We start from the raw sequence: 20,404 nt of genomic DNA, 5'->3' as shown, positions 1-20,404 counted from the left end.
GAACACAGAGCAGCAATTGCTGAATTGCATATGAAAATTATAGTTTTATTGTCCGTACAACTGAAGACTTAACTCCAGCTCCCATTTCAGTCAGCTTAGCCATAAAGAGGGTATTCTTTCACAGTACAAAAAAGCACAGTACACCATTGTAATGTAAGGAACAGTCACTGTTTATGTATTTGATAGCCTTGTTCACAATAGTACTAACAGTGAAATGATCCTGAAGATCTCATTTTAGCAGCTGTGAAGAAAGACAGTCATAAACAAGAGAAAAAAAAAATGCTTCAGTTGGATGTACAATTTTTGAAGCACGCAGCCTTTATTTTCAATCAATAATCCTATTTTGTTTAGTTCAGCAGACAAGATTCGTAGGTAGGAACCATATATTTTATATTAATGAACGCATCTTCTCCTCCATGGCGCTCAAATGCTTCCAGTGTTTCTTGAATCAGGTCACCGATGTTTTCACGTTTTTGCTGGCTGTAGTCAATGCCATCACCTGAGTTCACTGTAAATAAAGAGAGGAAACTGTTAGATTTTACATTTATGTTTTGTGATTTGCTTTTTTTTTTTCTGTGCAGAAAATACTGTATAAAAAAGAGATTTATAAAACGAAACAATAGCAACCATATTGATCTCAGTTGTCATTTCTATTTCAGGGTAAAATTTAAAAAGTTTGGTTGGTTTTGATACTGTACATTTTTATACTTCCCTTACATTGTTACAAATGAGTTTCACGGAATGGAAAATGCTTAGTTGAACTGCATATTTTAAAAAGGATAAGAAGTGCATGATCAGCTTTCTCTTTAACCTGAATCTGTAGCAATGCAGGTCAGACAGTACATGGGTGTAAACAAAGCATCTATATATACAAAGTATAAAGCATCTACTGTATATAAATAAAGTGTATTATTAATATTAATAGCACAGGGAGAGCTCAAGTCACACACATATATATATATATATATATATATATATATATATATATATATATATATATATATATATATATATATATTAGTGCAATGCACTTTTTTTTATTCAGATTTTATTTTTGAAATTTTTTCTAACAAATAAATATCAACAAAAAACAACCAATAAAAACAAAAAAGAAGATCAAGCGCCCAGGTGATTGATGGTTGTATAACCAAAAGAGGGTATCAAAACAAACTGCTGCCAATTAGCTGCAGGTGGTCCCACATACAAATAGATAAAACATATATCAGCACATATTTGTATTCCTCTCTATTAGCTAAATAGTATCTTCTGTGTGTCTAAAGTGTTTTCACTGGGTCTAAAGATATGCACACGTCACTGCTCTAGATGCATCACAGTGTCTCATAAAATTAACATAATCATCATGTCTACAAAAAAATGTTTTGTTAAAAAGTTCCCACACAAAAAGTGCCAAGTGCAATATAATGTATATCATCAAAAAGTGCTAGTGCAGAATTAATATAAAAAATACCTGTGCAAGACAATCAAACCCAATACATATATATATATATATATATATATATATATATATATATATATTCTATGAAAAATATATATTTAAAAAAACCAAGATTAATTCATCAATAAACTCCTCACATAAAACATGTATAAAATATATTAAAAAAAAAAAATGATTCTTAAAAACCACAGTCTTTGTAAAGTCCCAAGTGAATGTAGAAAGCGCAAAAAAGAAAATATATCTATCAAATGATACAATTTCGTCTGTGAAAACATGTGCAAAACACCCAACGTGCAACCAATAAAAACAACAGAAAAAAAATATCAACCAACATCTAAGCCAAGGTCAAATCACCATTCCAAACAATATCAGCATTAGTACATTTGATGCAACAACATCTAGTTCCCCCAAAATATTCCCAGATATTTAAGAATACAGAGATGCTCCGGAGCAAATAATTTGTAAAAAAAATGCTTTCCATTTAATTTCTTTCCTTTTTTTTTTTTTGACAGTCCTTCCCCTTGACTAAAAAGGTACCCAATCTCAATTATAGATTTAGATTGGTTAGAACTTGATGCATCCAACCATTTTCTCCATATTTTTCAAACTTCTGAGGGGTGTTGCGTTGAGTATGATTATGTTTTTCGAACCTTACATATTTGCACTTTCATTTTCTTTTTCAATAGCTGCTGCTGTTGAAAGGTATCATATGTATCATATGTAACAGCACACCTTGTTATATAAAACAAAAAGGTGTGAATGGGCCCTACGGTCTTGTATAAACAGAAAGCTGTCTCAGTGTAAAATCCTGATTCCTGCATTCCAGCCTAACAAATATGTGACTGGAAAAAATTCACTGGGTCTCAAGATATACACGCTTGACTGCTTTACATGTCACAGGAACATTTACTTCCTTTTCTTCCCCAAACACTGGTAATCTACATCACCCTAATGGCTCAAGCAAATGGGTGTTCTTGTCAAAAATGGCTCAAATACATGCTTTTTGATTACGTAGATGCATGTGACCTGGTTTGCCTGTAATTCAAATGAACCTTAATAGGACCTGCTGTATGTAAAGAACTGTAACTCAACACATAGCAAAGCAGGTCAAGTGCAGCCTCCAAACTGTTATATCATGTCGATAAGTTCATAGAAATTTGCTGGACTGCATTGGATGTGCATTTCAATTGCATATCAAGCACAGGAAATAATGCCCGTCCACATGGGCCCTTAAACCCAGTCAAGTCCCTTCTTTTCAATACAGATGACCGGAAAAGGAAAAATCCAAATGATAGTGTAGTAATTATTGTTTGTTTTTGTGACTATTTACAATTTTTCACCTATGTGTACATTAGGGATCGACCGATATCGGTTTTTCGTTGCCGATACCGATATTTTGGCCATTGCATATCAGTATCTTTTTGTACATTTAAAAGATTTTTTTTTTTTTTACTTGACAGGTACTCTTGTTACTTGACAGGTACTCTTGTTACTTGACAGGTACTCTTGTGGAGGGATCTCCACAAACCCCTCCTCTGCACCTAAAAGAATTCAAAAGTTTGGCTGTTTTGAATGCTGTATTTTTTTAAAATCTGGCGCCAGTACCCGGAAGTGATGTCATGACATCACTTCCAGGTTTTTGCATGGAGACCCAATCAGAGCCGAATGCGGCTTTAATTGGGTCTTCGGCGGCTGTGTAGGCTGGTTGCCCGGGTCTCCCATTGGATACGGGAGACCCAGGCGAGCCGCAAAAGGCGGCGGGAGGGGGGGGGCGTCCCTTCCCCCTCCTTGTAATGACAGCCGAGCGGCTTCTCAGCCGCATCGGTTGTCATTACTAGACAGCCGACCGTCGGCTATGGACACCAGTACCGGGGTGATGCCTCTAGCTGCAGGCATCACTCCGGTACAAGCACTTTTCCAAATATGGTTAATATTGGCCACCATGGTTCCGATATATCGGGGAAAGGGCATATTGGCCCTCGATATATCTGCTTTGTCAATAATTGGTCGATCCCTAGTGTACATGCTTTGCCATTTCTTAGACCCTAACATTACAACCTTTCATGTCTGGCTTTTACAGAGGAATTATTTCCTTGATGTTTGTAAGTAACCCCCATAGATTTTCTATAGTGCTTGTTTCTGCTATATTGCATTTAATTTATTGCTGGATTACATTGCTGGACTTAATTAGTATGGAAATATTCAATACATTTCATTCTGTAAACTGTTGACTTACATTGAAATGTACAATTTGATAGCTAAGTCTACCATACTTAAGGCTACAGCATTTACAAGACATATTCATTATTCAAAGTGCATTTGTAAAGTTTTTCAAAGTGACCCACAACTAACGAGGGCAACCAATGAATCAATACTAATCATATTGAGAAAGCACAACCACGAGACATATTTTCCTTTTCATTTGCATCTACCTTTCTTCTAAAAGGATCAAAACCTTTTACAAATTAAGCTGTAGACAAGATGGAACGTCAGTTTGCCATGATTACAAATACATAAACATCCTTCTTTTGTAGTTTTATTTATAGATGTCAAGGTCTGCCTATTGATTTTACATCTTTTTATGTTTATGCAGCCCATATCTATTTTACATTTGTAATAATACAATCCATTAGAAATGTTCATATTTTCAGAATGTCCATATACTAGAGCACGAGGTAGATACGGGTATTTTCATGTGTGTGAACGAAGGCTGTAAGTGAGCTCGGAGACTTACTGTACAAAAATAAATGCTGACATTCTCCTTTTGTCTTTGCATTGCTGAGTTTTTATACTGTCAAATTAGATTTTTAAAAATATGCATAAGCATTATTTTGTGAACTGATATTATATGTAAAGACTAAAAGTGAGATTTGGTGATGTTACTACTTTGCTGCTCACTGTTCTTTAAACTGGAGGCTCTGACGAGAGGAAGCAAAACCCTGTACCTGTACAATGATGGCCACCCTTATATACAGACACAGCACAGAACAAAGCATCAGTAATGAGGAAATCATTAATTGCAAAGGAGACCATAGGCAATGTTGCTGCAGCATTGCTGGTCAGCAACCAACTAAGGTTATTCAGTAAAGACTACGGGGTGCCGAGTGCTTGGTTGTGCAGACATGATCTTCTGGGCTGCTCTTGACATATAAGGGTGCTCTATTCTGTAAAAAGTCCCAGGCTGTGAAGAGGATAATGGGGAATAAATGAGTACTGCTGATAGACACTGCCAGCTTAAAGTTTATCTTACAAGAAAACCATAAAAATAAGCCAACTGATAGTCCTATCAGAAAGTATCAAGTTTCTGAGGTTAGGGGGCTTCCATAGACATCTCTTGATCACTCAATCTAGCTGTTTTTGTTGGAAATGGACAAGTGCCATCTCATGGCTATGGGTAGCTTTTCCAGTAATCAGCATTTTTCAGTGACAATCTTTACCTTAAAATATACAAAATATATTCAATTTTTATTGGCAAGTTCAAGCTTTAAAAAACTCAAGTATTTAAGTCGGGTGGTCCTAAATCATTTATTTTTTTGTTACATTTATACTACTCTGAGTTAGTCCTTGTACACAGCGACTTTAAAACTGGGTAACCAGCGTGTCTTCTTAATGTCTGCCAAACGCCCCCATTTACAATGTTGGAAAACACTGAGCCTTATTGTTTGATGAATGCAGAAATAATAGAAGTCATTGTGTTGTTTTGTGCCATGGTACATTAAAATGGCAGTGATATCATGTAGTCATCACCCTGGCTTGCAATATCAAACCCCCTTGCCAGGGAAGCTGACCATAATGTGACAGTGTCACAAAGCTGCTGTACTAACATTTTTTTTTAATTGGCTTTAACACAAACACCTGCAACCTTTTAAACTATAAAACTATATTAAAGCGGTACTCAAAAGGCAAGAAGCTAAAAAGAATATATGTGAGCCCTTACCTAACCCTTAGCTAACATACACTTTAAATATAGGAATAGAGGAACAAAAATAAACAATAAAACATCTAGTTGCTATATGAAAAACTACAACTTTTTTTTTCCTTTAGTATTTTATACAACATCCTCAAAATAAGAAAATAAGATATAATCTTTCCTTATTTTATGTTGCCATAGAGGGTCAGAGGGTCATTACTATCTTACAATTTATGTGTTTTGTGTTCCCAACTGAAGTGCACATACAGTATCTATACACTTTAGAGGCATTTGTCCTTTATTCTAGACACGAGTGTTAGTACAAATTTAGACTTCAATGATTGCTGGATGTTCCTGTGTTTGAAGCATCTGAGGTGCATCCAGCGTTCAGCGGCATGTCAATGCATACTGACATCCTTCCATAAAGGACAGCTTGTATCTTGGTGTGCATATCTCCCTTAAAGCAGTAAACAGAGAATCGTTTAGATGCGGGAGAGCACATTGACATAAGCATGTTTACACAAGCTTTATAAAATGCTGTGCTGATCTGAATGCATCTTAAAGAGATAACAAATTGATCAATCATTAATTAAGCTGAGACTTCTGAATATAAAATGCATGAGGTGTGTACTAGAATAAAGAGGAAGACAAAGGCTGCACAGTATGCAGGCAGATTGGACGCTTTTATTCCATTTATGTGCATACCCTTTTGACTATCTTACCAGAATGTGTGCCTATTAGTAGTATCTATGACACCTAAATTATGGTATACTTCCAATCAGTGATGGCTATTTGTCTTCTGCTCTTTGTAGCATCTTACCATTTACTAACCCCATTCACTATACTCATGGCGTCACTTGCAATTTCCTATAAAATTACCAGCACTGTTGGACCCAAAACACTTAATGTGGTTGTACATATCAATACATAAACAATAACTATACATATCATCATATAGTGTGTGCCTGCCTCAATTCATAGCTCCTGGTGTGGCTCCAGGCTGCTCTCTCCTTTCCTTACAATCTGCATGCATCAATTCTGACAGTTTTCTCTGAAAAATAGGCATTTCATGGGGACCTTACCTCTAGCATTGACAGTCTCACTGAACTGTCGATGTGTATATTTTCCATTGAGATTGTGTAGAGGAGGGGTGTTCATTCCCTCCCTCAGGCCTCAGATTACACTCAGCTTTGTGCTGTAGATTTTATCAGATCCCTTCCTCACTAAACTAATATTGCGCATGTTTCTCTGTGAGAAAGTGGGGTGTGTCTATTCCACCCACTCAGGTTTCAGATTACACTCAGGTCTCTGCTCAGTGCTGTGGAGTGTGTGGCTTCAGATCCACGCCCTCTGCCTCTTGGAAGTTAAGAAATACCATTGGATCTGTGTACTTTGGAAGGCCCTATAGGAGAGAGGGCTGCAGTTAAAGAGGGGGTTTGCTTCATCGTTGTTTATTACTTGAAGCTTTTTATTTCAGATGGTATCTGAAAAAGGTTTACTACCACTTTAAGCATTCTGTGTTGGGAAACATAGCCTTTTTAGTGGTGTCCAGATAACCATCAGTAGAGGGGAATGACTGTATCCAACTTGCCCACCCTTTCCTCATGTAGCTTCTTACACCTTATAGATCTTTGTCATTTTTAGACCCTGTGCATTCTAACAGGTTACACCACACTCTTAAAGTGGTTGTAAACTCTTACATATACTCAGTGAAGTGACTAACCTCAGATGATACACAGAGATAAAACAAATCCTTCTACATAAGCTTTATCTGTTTATCTGCAGTCTTCTCTTCTCTACAGCCCGTCAAAGTATAGCATGTAAACAGCATTTCTGAGCTTTCAGAGGCAAGAGGCAGGGATCTGAAGTGACACGCTGCACAGCTCAGAGAGGAGAGATCTGTGTAACCTCAGAACTGATTGAAAGGAAGGGACACATCCCCCTCCACACAGCACACAGGCACAACTGAGGCTATCAATCACAGTCTGTGTGCTGGAGGGCTCCTTCCCTGTCTCCCTCTTTCTTTTGGTCTTTTCAGCAGTGACTCATGCAGAGAGCAGAGGAACTAGAAAGCAGAAAGGTTGTCGGATAGAAACAAGTAAACACTAAGGAAATATGACTTTTGTTCATTTTTCCATGTCCATTCCATATCACAGGTTTACAACCACTTTAAATTACTAGTCCTCCCAAGTCTCTCAATATATCTAATCCTGATAAAAGCTTCATATGGTCATAATTGTCTCTGCATTTTTGCATATTTTACGCTAGGAGATTGTTTTGAGGTTTCTTATTTATTATTGCATAATTCTTATAATTTGTACTTAAAGGATAACTCCACTTTTGTGGGGGAAAAATAGCAAATAAAGAAAAAACAATAAAGCATATACAATTGCGACACAAATCATATTGTGATTGAATATTAAAAATGACCTTTCCTTTTCAATCTGCAGCTTTTCTGCAAATGCAATACAATACGACTGCCTGGAGTCGTTCTGTACACAGGATGTGTACTGACCACACCCCAGAAACATAATTTCCTGATTGTGTGATTGACTCACCAATTTTCCCAGAAGTCTGCACTAAGAAACAAGTCAGATTTCTGGCATCCCCTGCAACAACAATGTCATTTTTGGTGAGATAGTCCCAATAGGAACACATCTAAAGCTCATTAGAGCCCTGCAGCTGCCACAGCTGATAGATAATTATGAAACTACTCCCATTGACCCACTCAGCACAGAGGAACAACAGGGATTTCTTCAGAATAACAAAAAGGTAGGAATATGCAACAAAGTTTGTTAAAATCCTTAAAATGTACATAGATCACCCAGAGGGGAATGTTTTTTTCTCAACAAAAGTGAAGTTACGCTTTAAATACTAAAGCAGTAATTCATGTGGTGTGGGCTCACAGTGAAGAAAATGTGCTTTTGATAGCATGCCACACAGCTCCCAATTCACGTTAATAATTAATAACTAAAGATTTGTCAGTGCCATTCTAAATTTGTTTGAGCAGAGGATGCTTTAAAGCTAAATTGAATGGAAAAAAGGGAAAATCCAGACAATGAAAGCTATGTTATATAGTGAAACAATTCTAAGGACTGTTATTATAGATATCATCACGGTTTCTTGAAGCATCTATCACCTAAAAAAATCCAGTTTTTCTCTTTCTTCAAGGAGAAAAATACCTCTCAGCTATGATTTTACTAAAATAGTCAGCTTTGCACTGAAGTCACCTGCCAAGTGCAATAACTGCTTATCTCCTCTTGTTGCTGAAATTAGCAAATACGCCAGCCCAAAGTGAGATAATTAGGGATGAGTTCAGTGAAAGAATACAAAGACTTCTCTACGAGATAAATGAATCACATTGATTTGTTCAGAACACCTAATGTTAAGTATGCAGTCATCATCTGCACTTTGAAGAAAATTGATACTGATATATAAGGGTTTCCTGAAATGTCTGAGATGTTTAACTTCATATTGGAATACCATGCAGAGAGAATATTCTCAGCAGAAAAAAATGTGACATACAAACATTAATCCTGTATAAAGATGCATACCGAGATCATTATTGTAGTGGTAATATAATTAGTAAATAGTGGACTGTGACACTATATATAGAATAACCAATCTCATTGTCAGTATACCGTTGGAACAGCTCTGTGCTTTCTACCATTCCTTACACATTATGTAAAATATTAACATTTAAAGGTTTCAGTAAATAAGCAGTTTTCATGCAATTCAATATAAATAGAATACCATAAGAAACAAGGTAGGCAACAAATATTAAAGTGGAAATCAATAGCTAAATATCTATATACATACTGTCTATATTTATTACTTTACCGGTCAAAGTATTTGTCATTTTGGCCAGCAATGCTATAGTCATAAATACATCTGTGATGATTGCAAGGATCACTCCGCTACTTTCAGGATAACCATTACAGCTTAGCTCAGCTTAGGTCAGCCTAACTGCTTTAGGCCCCTACAGTTATACTTACCTACTCAATAGTGTTGCACAGAATGGTCCCTTACCTCTTCTTTGATGGTCCTCCACTGACGCCATCTGATGTTTAATCTTCAGAATGCCCCCAGAGCAAGTTCTGCGCTATGGGAGCACTCACACAGGTACAGTCACATTCCGGGCTGTGGGCATCCGTAGACATACACAGCATGGCTTGGCCATGTCCCCCCCCCCCCCACTCCTCCTCACTGGATTTGACTGATAGCAGGAGCCAATGGATCATGCTGCTCTCAGTGAAGCCTGTGAAACCAGGAAGAGAGGAGAGTGGGGCAGCTGATGGACACAGTGCTATATCATGCAGGGAATGCATAAAAGTAAAAAATGTTTTGCCTTTATAACCACTTTAAGTATATGGAGCCTTGCAGTTTTCTTAAAAGAGATGTATGTTTTTTTTTTGTTTTTTTTTAAGGGTCATACTTACCTAGTTGGATGCAGTATTGGTCTGATGCTGCGTCTTTCCCCTGGTGCCGCTAACACTGAGAACCAAGTGATCGAACACCGGGTTCTCACAGTTCCCTGAGCAGAGAGCCGCCGACTGACTGTCACCGGGCTCTCTGCTTTGCCCCCACCACGCTCACTGGAGCCCTGGGCTGTTGAGGGTGCCGACTCAGGCTCTCAGCAACTCACTGAGAGGCTGAGCCAAGTGCCAGTCCAGGCACTCCATTGTCGTAATCTTGCCCGAGCCTGGACTGGCTCTGTGACATCAGCAGACTGTAGCCCGATGTCTGCTGAAAACTAACTGCACTCCTGTGATCCACAGAAGAAGTAAAGCCAAACACATTTTTGCTGTACTTCTCCTTTAAAACATTATAGTGTTGGGCAAAGCAAAATATTTCATTACCTGGTATAATTATAGTAGGGTCTTTCAATTTTATTTGTTTCATTTTTGCTATCTATAAAACCAAGTGAAGCATCACTATGTGCACCAGTTTTAGTAACAACCCCCCGCCCCTTCTATACTGTGTTTATGTTCACACTGCTGCTGCTATGAGATGAGCACAGCCCAACTCGAGCATTCATTTTTTGTTTCCCTTTGCATGTCCATTGCACTGCTGAAAATATAAAAGCTGTTTTCAGTTCTATACTTACTCTACTTTCTGCACTGTTCTTCATTTGTACTCATGACGTGTCCCCTGCTCCCTCTTTGTGTTCAGGTTGTATGATGATCAGCATCATTCAACCACTTCCTCTATCTCCTGGGCCTCAAGGACTTGCCTCCTGTATAACCTGTTTTTTTTTTTCCTCAGAGTGTTCGACATACCTTCCAAGTAATGCCTTCTGTGATTTCCACACATATGAATTTAGTGAGTACCCTACCAGATCTTTGCAAATGCTCTGCATTCTGGGTATTGAATCCCTATAGAAGTGCTACTGTGTCACATGTGTTTGCTAGGGATAAGGTTCAGATTCATGGTGGGGTTTGAGGTTTACGATACTGGAGAATTTAGAGTGAAGTTCACCAGGCCAAATTTTAATGAACCCATAATGCCTGCCTAACCTTTTAACTGTGGTCACTGGGGTAGGATGGTAATAGTCAGGGTTTTGTTGTGTGACAGACCCTCACTATGAAAGGGTGGGTTTCCAGAAGCCATTTGTCAGTGTGTGTTGGAGTAGCTAAAGGAGAACTGACAGTCTGTTTAGGGAAGGTTAGTTACACTATGGGAAGGTTAACCACTTAAGCCCCGGAAGATTTTACCCCCTTCCTGACCAGGGCCTATTTGCGATTCGGCACTGCGTGACTTTAACGGACAATTGTGTGGTCGTGCAATGCTGTACCCAAATTAATTTGACTTCCTTTTTTCCCACAAACAGAGTTTTCTTTTGGTGGTATTTGATCACATGTGCGATTTTTTGATCATGCACTATAAACAAAAAAAGAGCGACAATTTTGCAAAAGTAACAATATTTTTCACATTTTTTTAAATGAAATTACCCCCCAAAAAATGTAAAAATCAAAATTTTTTAACATTTTAGGCCAATTTGTTTTCTGCTACATATGTTTGGTAAAAAAAAATGCAAAAAGCTTATTTTGATTAGTTTGCGCAAAAGTTATTGCGTTTACTAACTAAGGGAAAGATTTTTGTCATTTTTATTGTTTTTTTTTTAACGAGTAATGGCGGCGATCTGCGATTTTTTTTGCGGGACTGCGACATTGCGGCGGACAGATCGGACCCTTGACTGACATTTTTGACACTTTCGGGGGTACCAGTGACATTACTACAGTTATCAGTGCTATACATATGCACTGTTACTGTAAAAATGACACTGGCAGGGAAGGGGTTAACTTTATTTGAGAAGGAGGGGTTAAATGTGTCCCTAGGGGCGTGATTCTTACTGTGATTGGATGTGGCTTGTGATGTAACAGCAGAGATCTACGGTCCTACATAGCAGGACCGTATGATCTGTGCTGTTACACAGGGGAGAATGACAGGCGTAGTACTACGTCACTTTGCCTGTGTGGGGCTGACTGCCGATGTAAATCGTCGTTAGGCAGTCGGCAAGTGGTTAAAGCACTATATTGTACTTTGTTGTGCTAAATTACTGTGGATTGCAGTGTGGTGGGCTGTATATTTGTGTATTCCCTCATGCCTCCTTTTTGACAATTTAGAAATACAATGGTCTTGGATGTGCAGCTCATTCTACTTTCTAAAGAAGACTGTGTGCAGGTAGGTAGGCCTATTTTATTGCACAAGAGTCTTTGCATGTCTCTTCTGCAATAAAGAGTGAGCCTTCTCTCAGTTTTGTTATTTGAGATATTAGTTCCACTTTAGAAAAAACGCATCACTACCTGTTCAACCCCCCGTCCCCATCCCTAAATACTTACCTGGCTTCTCTCCAGTACTGTCTCCTGCGCCAGCATCTCTTCCCTTGCTTCCTGGTTTCACAGGAGAAAGCCATAGGCTTCTGCTGTTGTCAGTCAACTTCTGTGAGGAGGGAGCGGGTCAGTCAACTTCTGTGAGGAGGGAGCGGGTCAGTCAACTTCTGTGAGGAGGGAGCGGGTCAGTCAACTTCTGTGAGGAGGGAGCGGGGTCAGTCAACTTCTGTGAGGAGGGAGCGGGTCAGTCAACTTCTGTGAGGAGGGAGCGGGGTCAGTCAACTTCTGTGAGGAGGGAGCGGGGTCAGTCAACTTCTGTGAGGAGGGAGCGGGGTCAGTCAACTTCTGTGAGGAAGGAGCTGGGACGTGATTAGGGCTGGCCATACATGTTCAATTTTCTTGTACAATTTTCTGTTAGATTTACAACAAACCACATAATATGAGGTCAAAGCTAAACGACACTTGAATCCAATTAGGCAGGCCTTTATCCTACATACTTGAAGCTAAATTTCAAGAAAATTGTACAGAAAACTGTATAATGTATGGTCAGCCTTATTGGTGTTGTGCATCTATAGGCACACAACACCAGTAAGGCTGGTGTTGTGTGTCTATGGGCACAGCTCAACATGGGACCCAGTGGGAGCATGCATGCACGGGTGCCTCCTTAGCACCTGGCTTGCTACAGGAGGCCCCCAAAATAGGGGGAAACCTACAGCACTGGTTGGAACTGCAAGAAGAAGAGGAAATCAACATTTGTGCAAAATCATTGCATAGAACACTTAAGTGTTTACTCTTTTTTATGTATTTTTTATTTTGCCCTTAATATTACTTTAAGCATTGAAGATGTGTCATCCCTGCTTTCGATCACTCTGAAATGTAACACTGACAATAGTCACAGCAAATGGGCCATTTTTTTTTTTAAATAGAGGCTACAGACAAATGGTGCACTCATTAATATTAGTTTTATAACATACTTACAAAGAGCTTATTGTCAATTTGTGCCAGTAATAAGAAATGGTATTTCATTTGGAGGACAATTGCACTTGAAACTTTGGTGTGTTCCTCCATAATTTAATCAGGTTTTTCTATTAGTGGCTACAGCTGACATCTTGTATTATGTGAGCTAGAGAAGCAACATATCCTCCTCCGCACATGATAATTTTATGCAAATACAAAAGCAGATATGGCATCTAAATAATATATTAAGCGTTATACTGGAGTAAAAACATTGTACGGAAATATTGTAGGTTCCTTTAATCTATCTCTGCTCTAGTGCAGTCTAGTTTAGTCTAATACATGGAAACAGAAAAGCATAAAGGTTAGGTAAAAGGTAAACTAACACTAGTTTGAAATGACTGTGTCATGTCCCTATACAACTACTGCAAGATACAATGCTATTTGCAGTAACATTTCTGAAAACCCCTGTCAGATGTCACAGTGACGATGGAACACATGGAGAAGTTTTACGAATGATGCAAGTCAAGTACAAATACACTTGTGATTTGCTGCTGAAACAAATACATTGAAATCAAGCCAGTATGACAGCTGTTATCACTGTTTTCCATTCCCTGGAAATACTAGCCCGGATCAAACAAAATCCTTGCCTACTTCACATTTTTTTTATTGAAGTACTAATATGAAAACAAAGCAATTGTTTTTTTTTTTCGCCTTGACAAATAACAGCAGGTGATATATTAAATCATTGTAAAAAAAGGGCATTGATATTTCTGAGTTGGTGAGCAATTTTATTGCTGTAATAATAACGTAAAACTTTCAAAATTGCTTGTGCAGCTAAGAAAGATCAATAATGATACAAAGTGGGGCTGAATAATGTTACATGTGCAGGCTCTACTGAAGCCACTACAAATAAGCTCAGCAATATGTGTGCTCTTTGAAATAATTTTAATTTAAATTTAACCACTTGCTGACTGCCGCACAACTATCTACGTCGGCAGTCAGCCCCTCACAGGCAAAGTGACGTAGGTCTACGTCACTAGCCTGTGAGGGTCTAGGGAGCGAGCGCGCGCCGCCGGAGGCGCGCTCCCGCTCCCGCGTGGTCACGGACCCCCCCGCGAGTGTGTCCGCCGGTCACTCTGCGATCGCCGCTGCAGAGGGAGAAAGTCAGGCGGCTTGTGTAAACAAGCCGCCTGTCATTCTCCCATGTGTAGAAACTGTGATCACACGGTTCTACTATGTAGAACCGTTGATCACTGTTTCTACAGCTCAACAGACAGCCAATCACAGTAAGAATCACGCCCCTAGGGACACACACAGCCCCTCCCTCTCAAATAAAGTTAACCCCTTCACTACCAGTGTAATTTTGCAGTAACAGTGCATATGTATAGCACTGATTACTGCAGTAATGTCACTGGTAACCCCAAAAGTGTCAAAAATGTCAGTCAAGGGTCCGATCTGTCCGCCGCAATGTCGCAGTACCGCAAAAAAAATCACAGATCGCCGCCATTATGCGTTAAAAAAAAACAACAAAAATGACAAAAATCTTTCCCTTTGTTAGTAAACGCGATAACTTTTGCGCAAACCAATCAAAATACGCTTTTTGTGATTTTTTTTACCAAACATAAGTAGCATAAAACAAATTGGCCGAAAATGTTAAAAAATTTTGATTTTTATATTTTTCTTGGGGGGGAATTTCATATAAAAAAAATTTGAAAAATAGTGTTATTTTTGCAAAATTGACGCTCTTTTTTTGTTTATAGCGCATGATCAAAAAATCGCACAGGTGATCAAATACCACCAAAAGAAAGCTCTGTTTGTGGGAAAAAAAGGACGTCAAATTAGTTTAGGTACAGCGTTGCACGACCGCGCAATTGTCCGTTAAATTCATGCAGTGCCGAATCGCAAAATACCCTCTGGTCAGGAAGGGGGTAAAATCTTCTGGGGCTTAAGTGGTTAAAGTAGAAAAAAAACTTCATAATAAGTTACTTTTCTTTGTAATTTGTAAAACAAACTGAGCTGTTTTTTTTCTAATAATTCAAGAGAAATCACAAATATAGTACCGCTGTCATTCAAATTTAATAGCATTTGTAAACAGCTGTACCAAAAATGGAATAGCAGAACCAAGAACTAGCTATTCAAAATGTGCATATGGGTGATTCTGGCAAACACATAAAAGCCAGTTTCTGGAGCCCAATCATTGTTTTTTAACTACTTGAAGACCAAGCTCTTCTGGAACCTTTTCTTTAAAAATTTAAAACAGTATTTTTTGCTAAAAAATTACTTAGAATCCCCAAACATTGTATCTTTTTTATAGCAGAGACCCTAGAGATTAAAATGGCAATTGTTGCACTATTTTATGTCACACAGTATTTGCACAGCGGTCTTTATAACGCAATTTTTTGGGGAAAAAATAAACTTTAATGTATTAAACCCCCCCCCAAAAAAAAAAAAAAAAAAATTGTTGTATATTGATGATGTTATAGATGATGTTACAATGAGTAAATAGATACCTAACATGTCATGCTTTAAAATTGCGCATGCTTGTAGAATGGCAACAACCTATGGTACTTAAAAATCTCCATAAAATCTCCAGAAATCTCCAGAAATCTGCATAAAAATCTCCATAGGCAACACTTTGAATATTTTTCATTTCAAAAGTTTTTATTTTATCGAAACAGGTATCGAATCCCAATAACAGGTTATAACATTGATGAAATAGAAAACAAGCAAAAGCCAACATGAGCAGGCTGGTCAGGTAACATACACATAAGCCAACGATGAAACATAATCAGAAGGCATGACATGTATCATTGGAGAAAGTTCAAGGTGCGCAAAATAAATGGAAATAGGGGTAAGAGGGTATAAACTGTGAACAAACCTGACCCAATCCCCCGCATCAATAACCAGTACATTTGCAGTTATCGGGTTAGTGGATGATATCACGCCCCTATCCACCCCACTCCCAAGGGGACTTGAAGCACGCTAATCTCAAGACCAGGCTGAGGCCTCTGAGCACCGAAAAGGTTGCGAAACATTCGGAGACACCCTCCTGGGTCTAGCTGAGGGGGGTCCCAGACCGACACCTGGGTAACCTACCAATCCACAGAAGTAACCTGTGTGACCTTCAATACTTTGAATATTTTGAAAGGTTACCTATTTAGAGTTACAGAGAAGGTATTGCACTAGAATCATTGCTTTTGCTCTAACATTAATGGTGATACCTCCTATATGTGTGGTTAAAAAACCATTTACATATGCTTGCACAACATACATATGAGTACACTTCTGCGCACAAGCGCGGATGTATGGGGTTCTTACCTCTTTTACTTTTTATTTTTATACTGTCCCTGTATTTTTATTTTTTATCACTTCTATTCCTATTACAAGGAATGTAAACATCCCTTGTAATAGAAATAAGGATGACATCTGGGGTTCAAAAGACCCCAAAAATCGAATTTACCTTTAAAAAAAAACATTATTTACTATGGCCCGGGAACCAGACGTGACGTCAGATGTCGCTCCAGTCCTCCAAGGGCATAGAGACAGTGCCGGCCATCTTGGCTCACTCGTCCCCTTACCCAGCTAACGGCAGCATCGGATCACTCCCAGGCTTTACCAATTTCAGATGGTTCTAAAATGTGGCACTTTTACATTGTGTCAAACTGAACACGCCAAATGTACTGTAAAACGTGAGCCAATTCGGAGTAACTCTTTTTTGGAATACAGAGAGAGAAAACTGGCTCAGACAAATTTTGCGAAAGTGTCTCGTTTATTCTAAAAGTGGTGCAGCATGAGACAATACAGTTTGTAGACAGGTATATGAATTTGGCGCATTATTACCACTTTTAAAATGCATAAGAGACACTTTTACAAAAATCTGCCTGTGCCAGTCTTTATGAATTCCAGAAAGTGAGTCCTTCTATAGTGGAAGAGTAATGTTGTCAACCTAGGACAGGAAGTGTGTAATTTGTAGGAAAAATAGGTAAAAATAAAGCAAAAACTTTAAAAATGAATGCAGCCAACACATCAAGGACTAGAAAGTTGCAATATATCAAACAGAGCATAAGTACAGGGGAAAGCTGTAAAGAGACTGAAGGTCAGCAGCTACATTAGGATGTAAAAAACAATGAAAAAGGGTAAAATCTCTTCCCTCCCCCAACCCCAAATTCTACAAGATACAAAGCATTTTGCTACTTATTGTACATGACATTCATTGAAGTTTTACGTCTACTTCAACAGACCTGCCAGTTCCTATAAGCCCTACACTAATCTCTCCCTATGTAGTTTGTCAGCAGCACTCCCTATGCTTTCCCTATAACAGCTAAAGCACATTGTCAATTTGGCTACTGTGACTTCATCCTTTTATATTGACGTGTCTGGCTTATTCAAAAGCCCTTGTTTTAGCCTTTCTATGTTAGATGATCTAAATTCAAAGGCTGGGTAGTGCATTACGTTTACAAAAACGTTAGTCTGGTGAATTCCTTCAACAATTCACCAGGACTGCAAGTATGAAGAGTGTGCATGAAACCATGGTGGCATGAAACCATGGTGGCATCAAGTCTGAACCTCATCCCTACTACTGATGAGTGCAACATATACAATATAAAGTGGACGTTTTAGGTAGCTACAGTGTGTAACATATACATGACAAAGCTGTAGTTTTAGCAGTACCTACTGTATGAAACATATACTGTACATTACAAAGTGATAGTTGTAGCAATAGAAACTGTGTATAACATTTATATTTCAAAGTAGTAGTTTTAGTACATGTGCTTGTATAAGCTGGAGTTCCCTCCTGTAGGGGATCGTGATTTGCAAATAAACCCACATACTCTTCTGGTGATCATCATGTACTGTATACATGCCCTAAAAATTTAAATTATAGGTCAAATATCTGTTTTAGGGTGGTCACAAGAATTGTGAGTTCTCAGTTTTCTTCCAATGTTGTCATCTTGATTAACCACTTGCGGAACGCCCACCGTAGATATACTGTGGCAGGGCGGCTGCTCTGGGCCAGATCACATACCTAGTATGTGATCTGACACTTCCGGGTCTGGGTCCCATGCCCCTGGCTGACCACTCCCTATGTGATTATACACAGCGGGAGCTGATTAGCGGGTACGTTCGATGTCCAATAGCACCCGCCGATCGTTTGTTACAGAGGGAGAACAGCGATCTGCCTTGTTTACATAGGCAGATCGCAGTTCTGTCAGTACAGAAGGCATGGATCTTGTGTCTCTGCAAAGCAGGGGGACCCATCAATGCCTTTTCCTAGTACAAGCACCTCCCCCAAAGTAAGAAAACACCAGCACACAGTTAACCCTTTGATTGCCCCTGATGTTAACCCCTTCCCAGCCAGTGTCATTATGAATATTTTTTAGCACTGATTACTGTACTAGTGTCACTGGTCCCCAGAAACTGTCAGTTAGTGTCGGATTTGTCCACTGTAATATCACAGTCCTGCTATAAGTCACTAATTGCCGCCATTACTAGTAAAAAGTAATGGCATAGTTTGTAGACGCTATAACTTTTGCCCAAACCAATCAATATACACTTATCAGGATTTTTTTTTTAACAAAAAATTGTAGAAGAATACATATTGGCCTAAATTGATAAAGAAATTTGATTTTTTTAAATTTTTTTTATTGGATGTGTTTTATAGCAGCAAGTAAAAAATATTGACTTTTTTTTTTTTTACCAAATTATAGGTCTTTTTTTTGTTTATAGTGCAAAAAATTAAATATGACCAAAAGAAAACTGTGGGAAAAAAAGGACATACATTTTATTTGGGTATAGCATCGCACGACCACGCAATTGTTAGTTAAAGCGGAATTTCACCCAAAAGTGGAACTTCCGCTTTAAATAGTCCTAACCCCCTGACATGCCACATTTGGCATGTCATTTTTTTTGGGGGGGGGGGGGGATCGGGTACCTAGTTTTGACAGGTACCCGCTCCCACTTCTGCTCGGAGCGCCGCGGCGCCCTGAGCGGAAGTTCTTCTCTCTCCCTCCCTCCCTGCAATCTTCTGGGACATGTCAGAGGTCCCAGAAGATTGCTGGCCAATCACGATGCATAGCGCAACTCGCGCATGCGCAGTGCGTACCCGGCTGTGAAGCCGCAAACTGTCACAGCCGGGTGCCCACATCAGTGATGCCGGCGCCGCAGAGCAGAGAGGGAGAAGACGGCGCATCGCTGGACCATGGGACAGGTGAGTGTGCGGTTAGGCTGGAACTCCGCTTTAAAGTGCCGTATCGCAAAAAATGGCCTGGTCATGTAGGGGGGGGGTAAATCTTCAGAAGGGCAAGTGGTTAAGAGAGGTATATGAGTATAGGAAAATCATTTTTCAATATACCACAGAAACGGCATATTACGTACAATGACCATGAGAGTGAGTAGGCACAGTGAGGAAAAATAGGTCTATAGACTAATCAAATCCATTTACAGACTTACAAGGGCAAGGTGACATGTAAAACTGAAAAAAGGAGCCTTTGAGCAGGGTTGGAGAGGAAAAGATGTATATCTATTTAAAAGTAAAGTATCTGTAATGAGAAGGTATGTCAAATCTTATTATGAATTGATAATAAAAAATTGTTCAAAATATCCATTTTCTTCTTCAATCCCTTTTTTTTTTTTTTTTTGGGAGAAACGTGATAACGGATGTTTGGTTAGTTGTTAAATCAACATATAGCTAACGTTTAAATATTTCACTCTCATGCATGCTAAACAGTGCCTTGGTGTTATGCCTGTCCCAAATCACAGTTAGCTAAACACACTTGCTAAAGGTCCAATATTTGTTAATTCTTTTTTCCTCTTAGTTGTTAACTGAAAGAGAAGGGTCACTTCTCCAGTCAGAATACTTAATAGGAACATGAAGTCGCATGCTGAAGGAATGCTTTCAAAACCACAGATGAAAGTAGAGAAATGGCTGATGGATTGAGCAAATCCCCAGAGATGAGCGTTGTGAATACACAGACCCCCAGACTGAACACTTGTGCTTGTGAAGGTTAAAGTACTGGCAGCCCTGGAAACATAAGTCCGCTATTTATCTAGGAGCCAGGTATAGTGCAGACAGCTGCAATCTGAGCCTTGTTTCAAAGATATCTCTATAACCTTAACTCTGACCTCTGATGCTCACTGTCTTCCCAACTACATGTGTCATTACATTTAATAAAAAAATAAGCATACTCTCACTCTGAGGCATGTTTGTCTTTTATAAAAATAAAGACAAGTGTCCATGGAGTTACTTGT

At 38.9% G+C, this 20,404-nt stretch overlaps 1 protein-coding gene across 2 annotated transcripts in view; it reads right to left on the bottom strand.

Annotated features, from left to right (window-relative positions):
- Positions 1-299: 299 nt before the first annotated feature.
- The window catches only part of PACRG (parkin coregulated), an 819,947-nt gene continuing 799,842 nt past the window's right edge, over positions 300-20,404 (bottom strand). For both annotated transcript variants that reach the window (XR_014225050.1, XM_082251495.1), the window contains one exon: positions 300-508. Coding sequence is in view for 1 of the 2 variants with exons in the window: in XM_082251495.1 (XP_082107621.1) it covers positions 348-508 (161 nt within the window). In the remaining variant the exon portion in view is untranslated. The remainder of the gene's footprint in view (positions 509-20,404) is intronic.

Source organism: Pelophylax lessonae (assembly GCF_965119305.1).
Source record: "Pelophylax lessonae genome assembly, chromosome: 3".
Taxonomy (NCBI): Eukaryota; Metazoa; Chordata; class Amphibia; order Anura; family Ranidae; genus Pelophylax; species Pelophylax lessonae.
The sequence above is the reverse complement of the archived record's forward strand: the minus strand, read 5'-3'. Positions and strand labels throughout refer to the sequence as shown.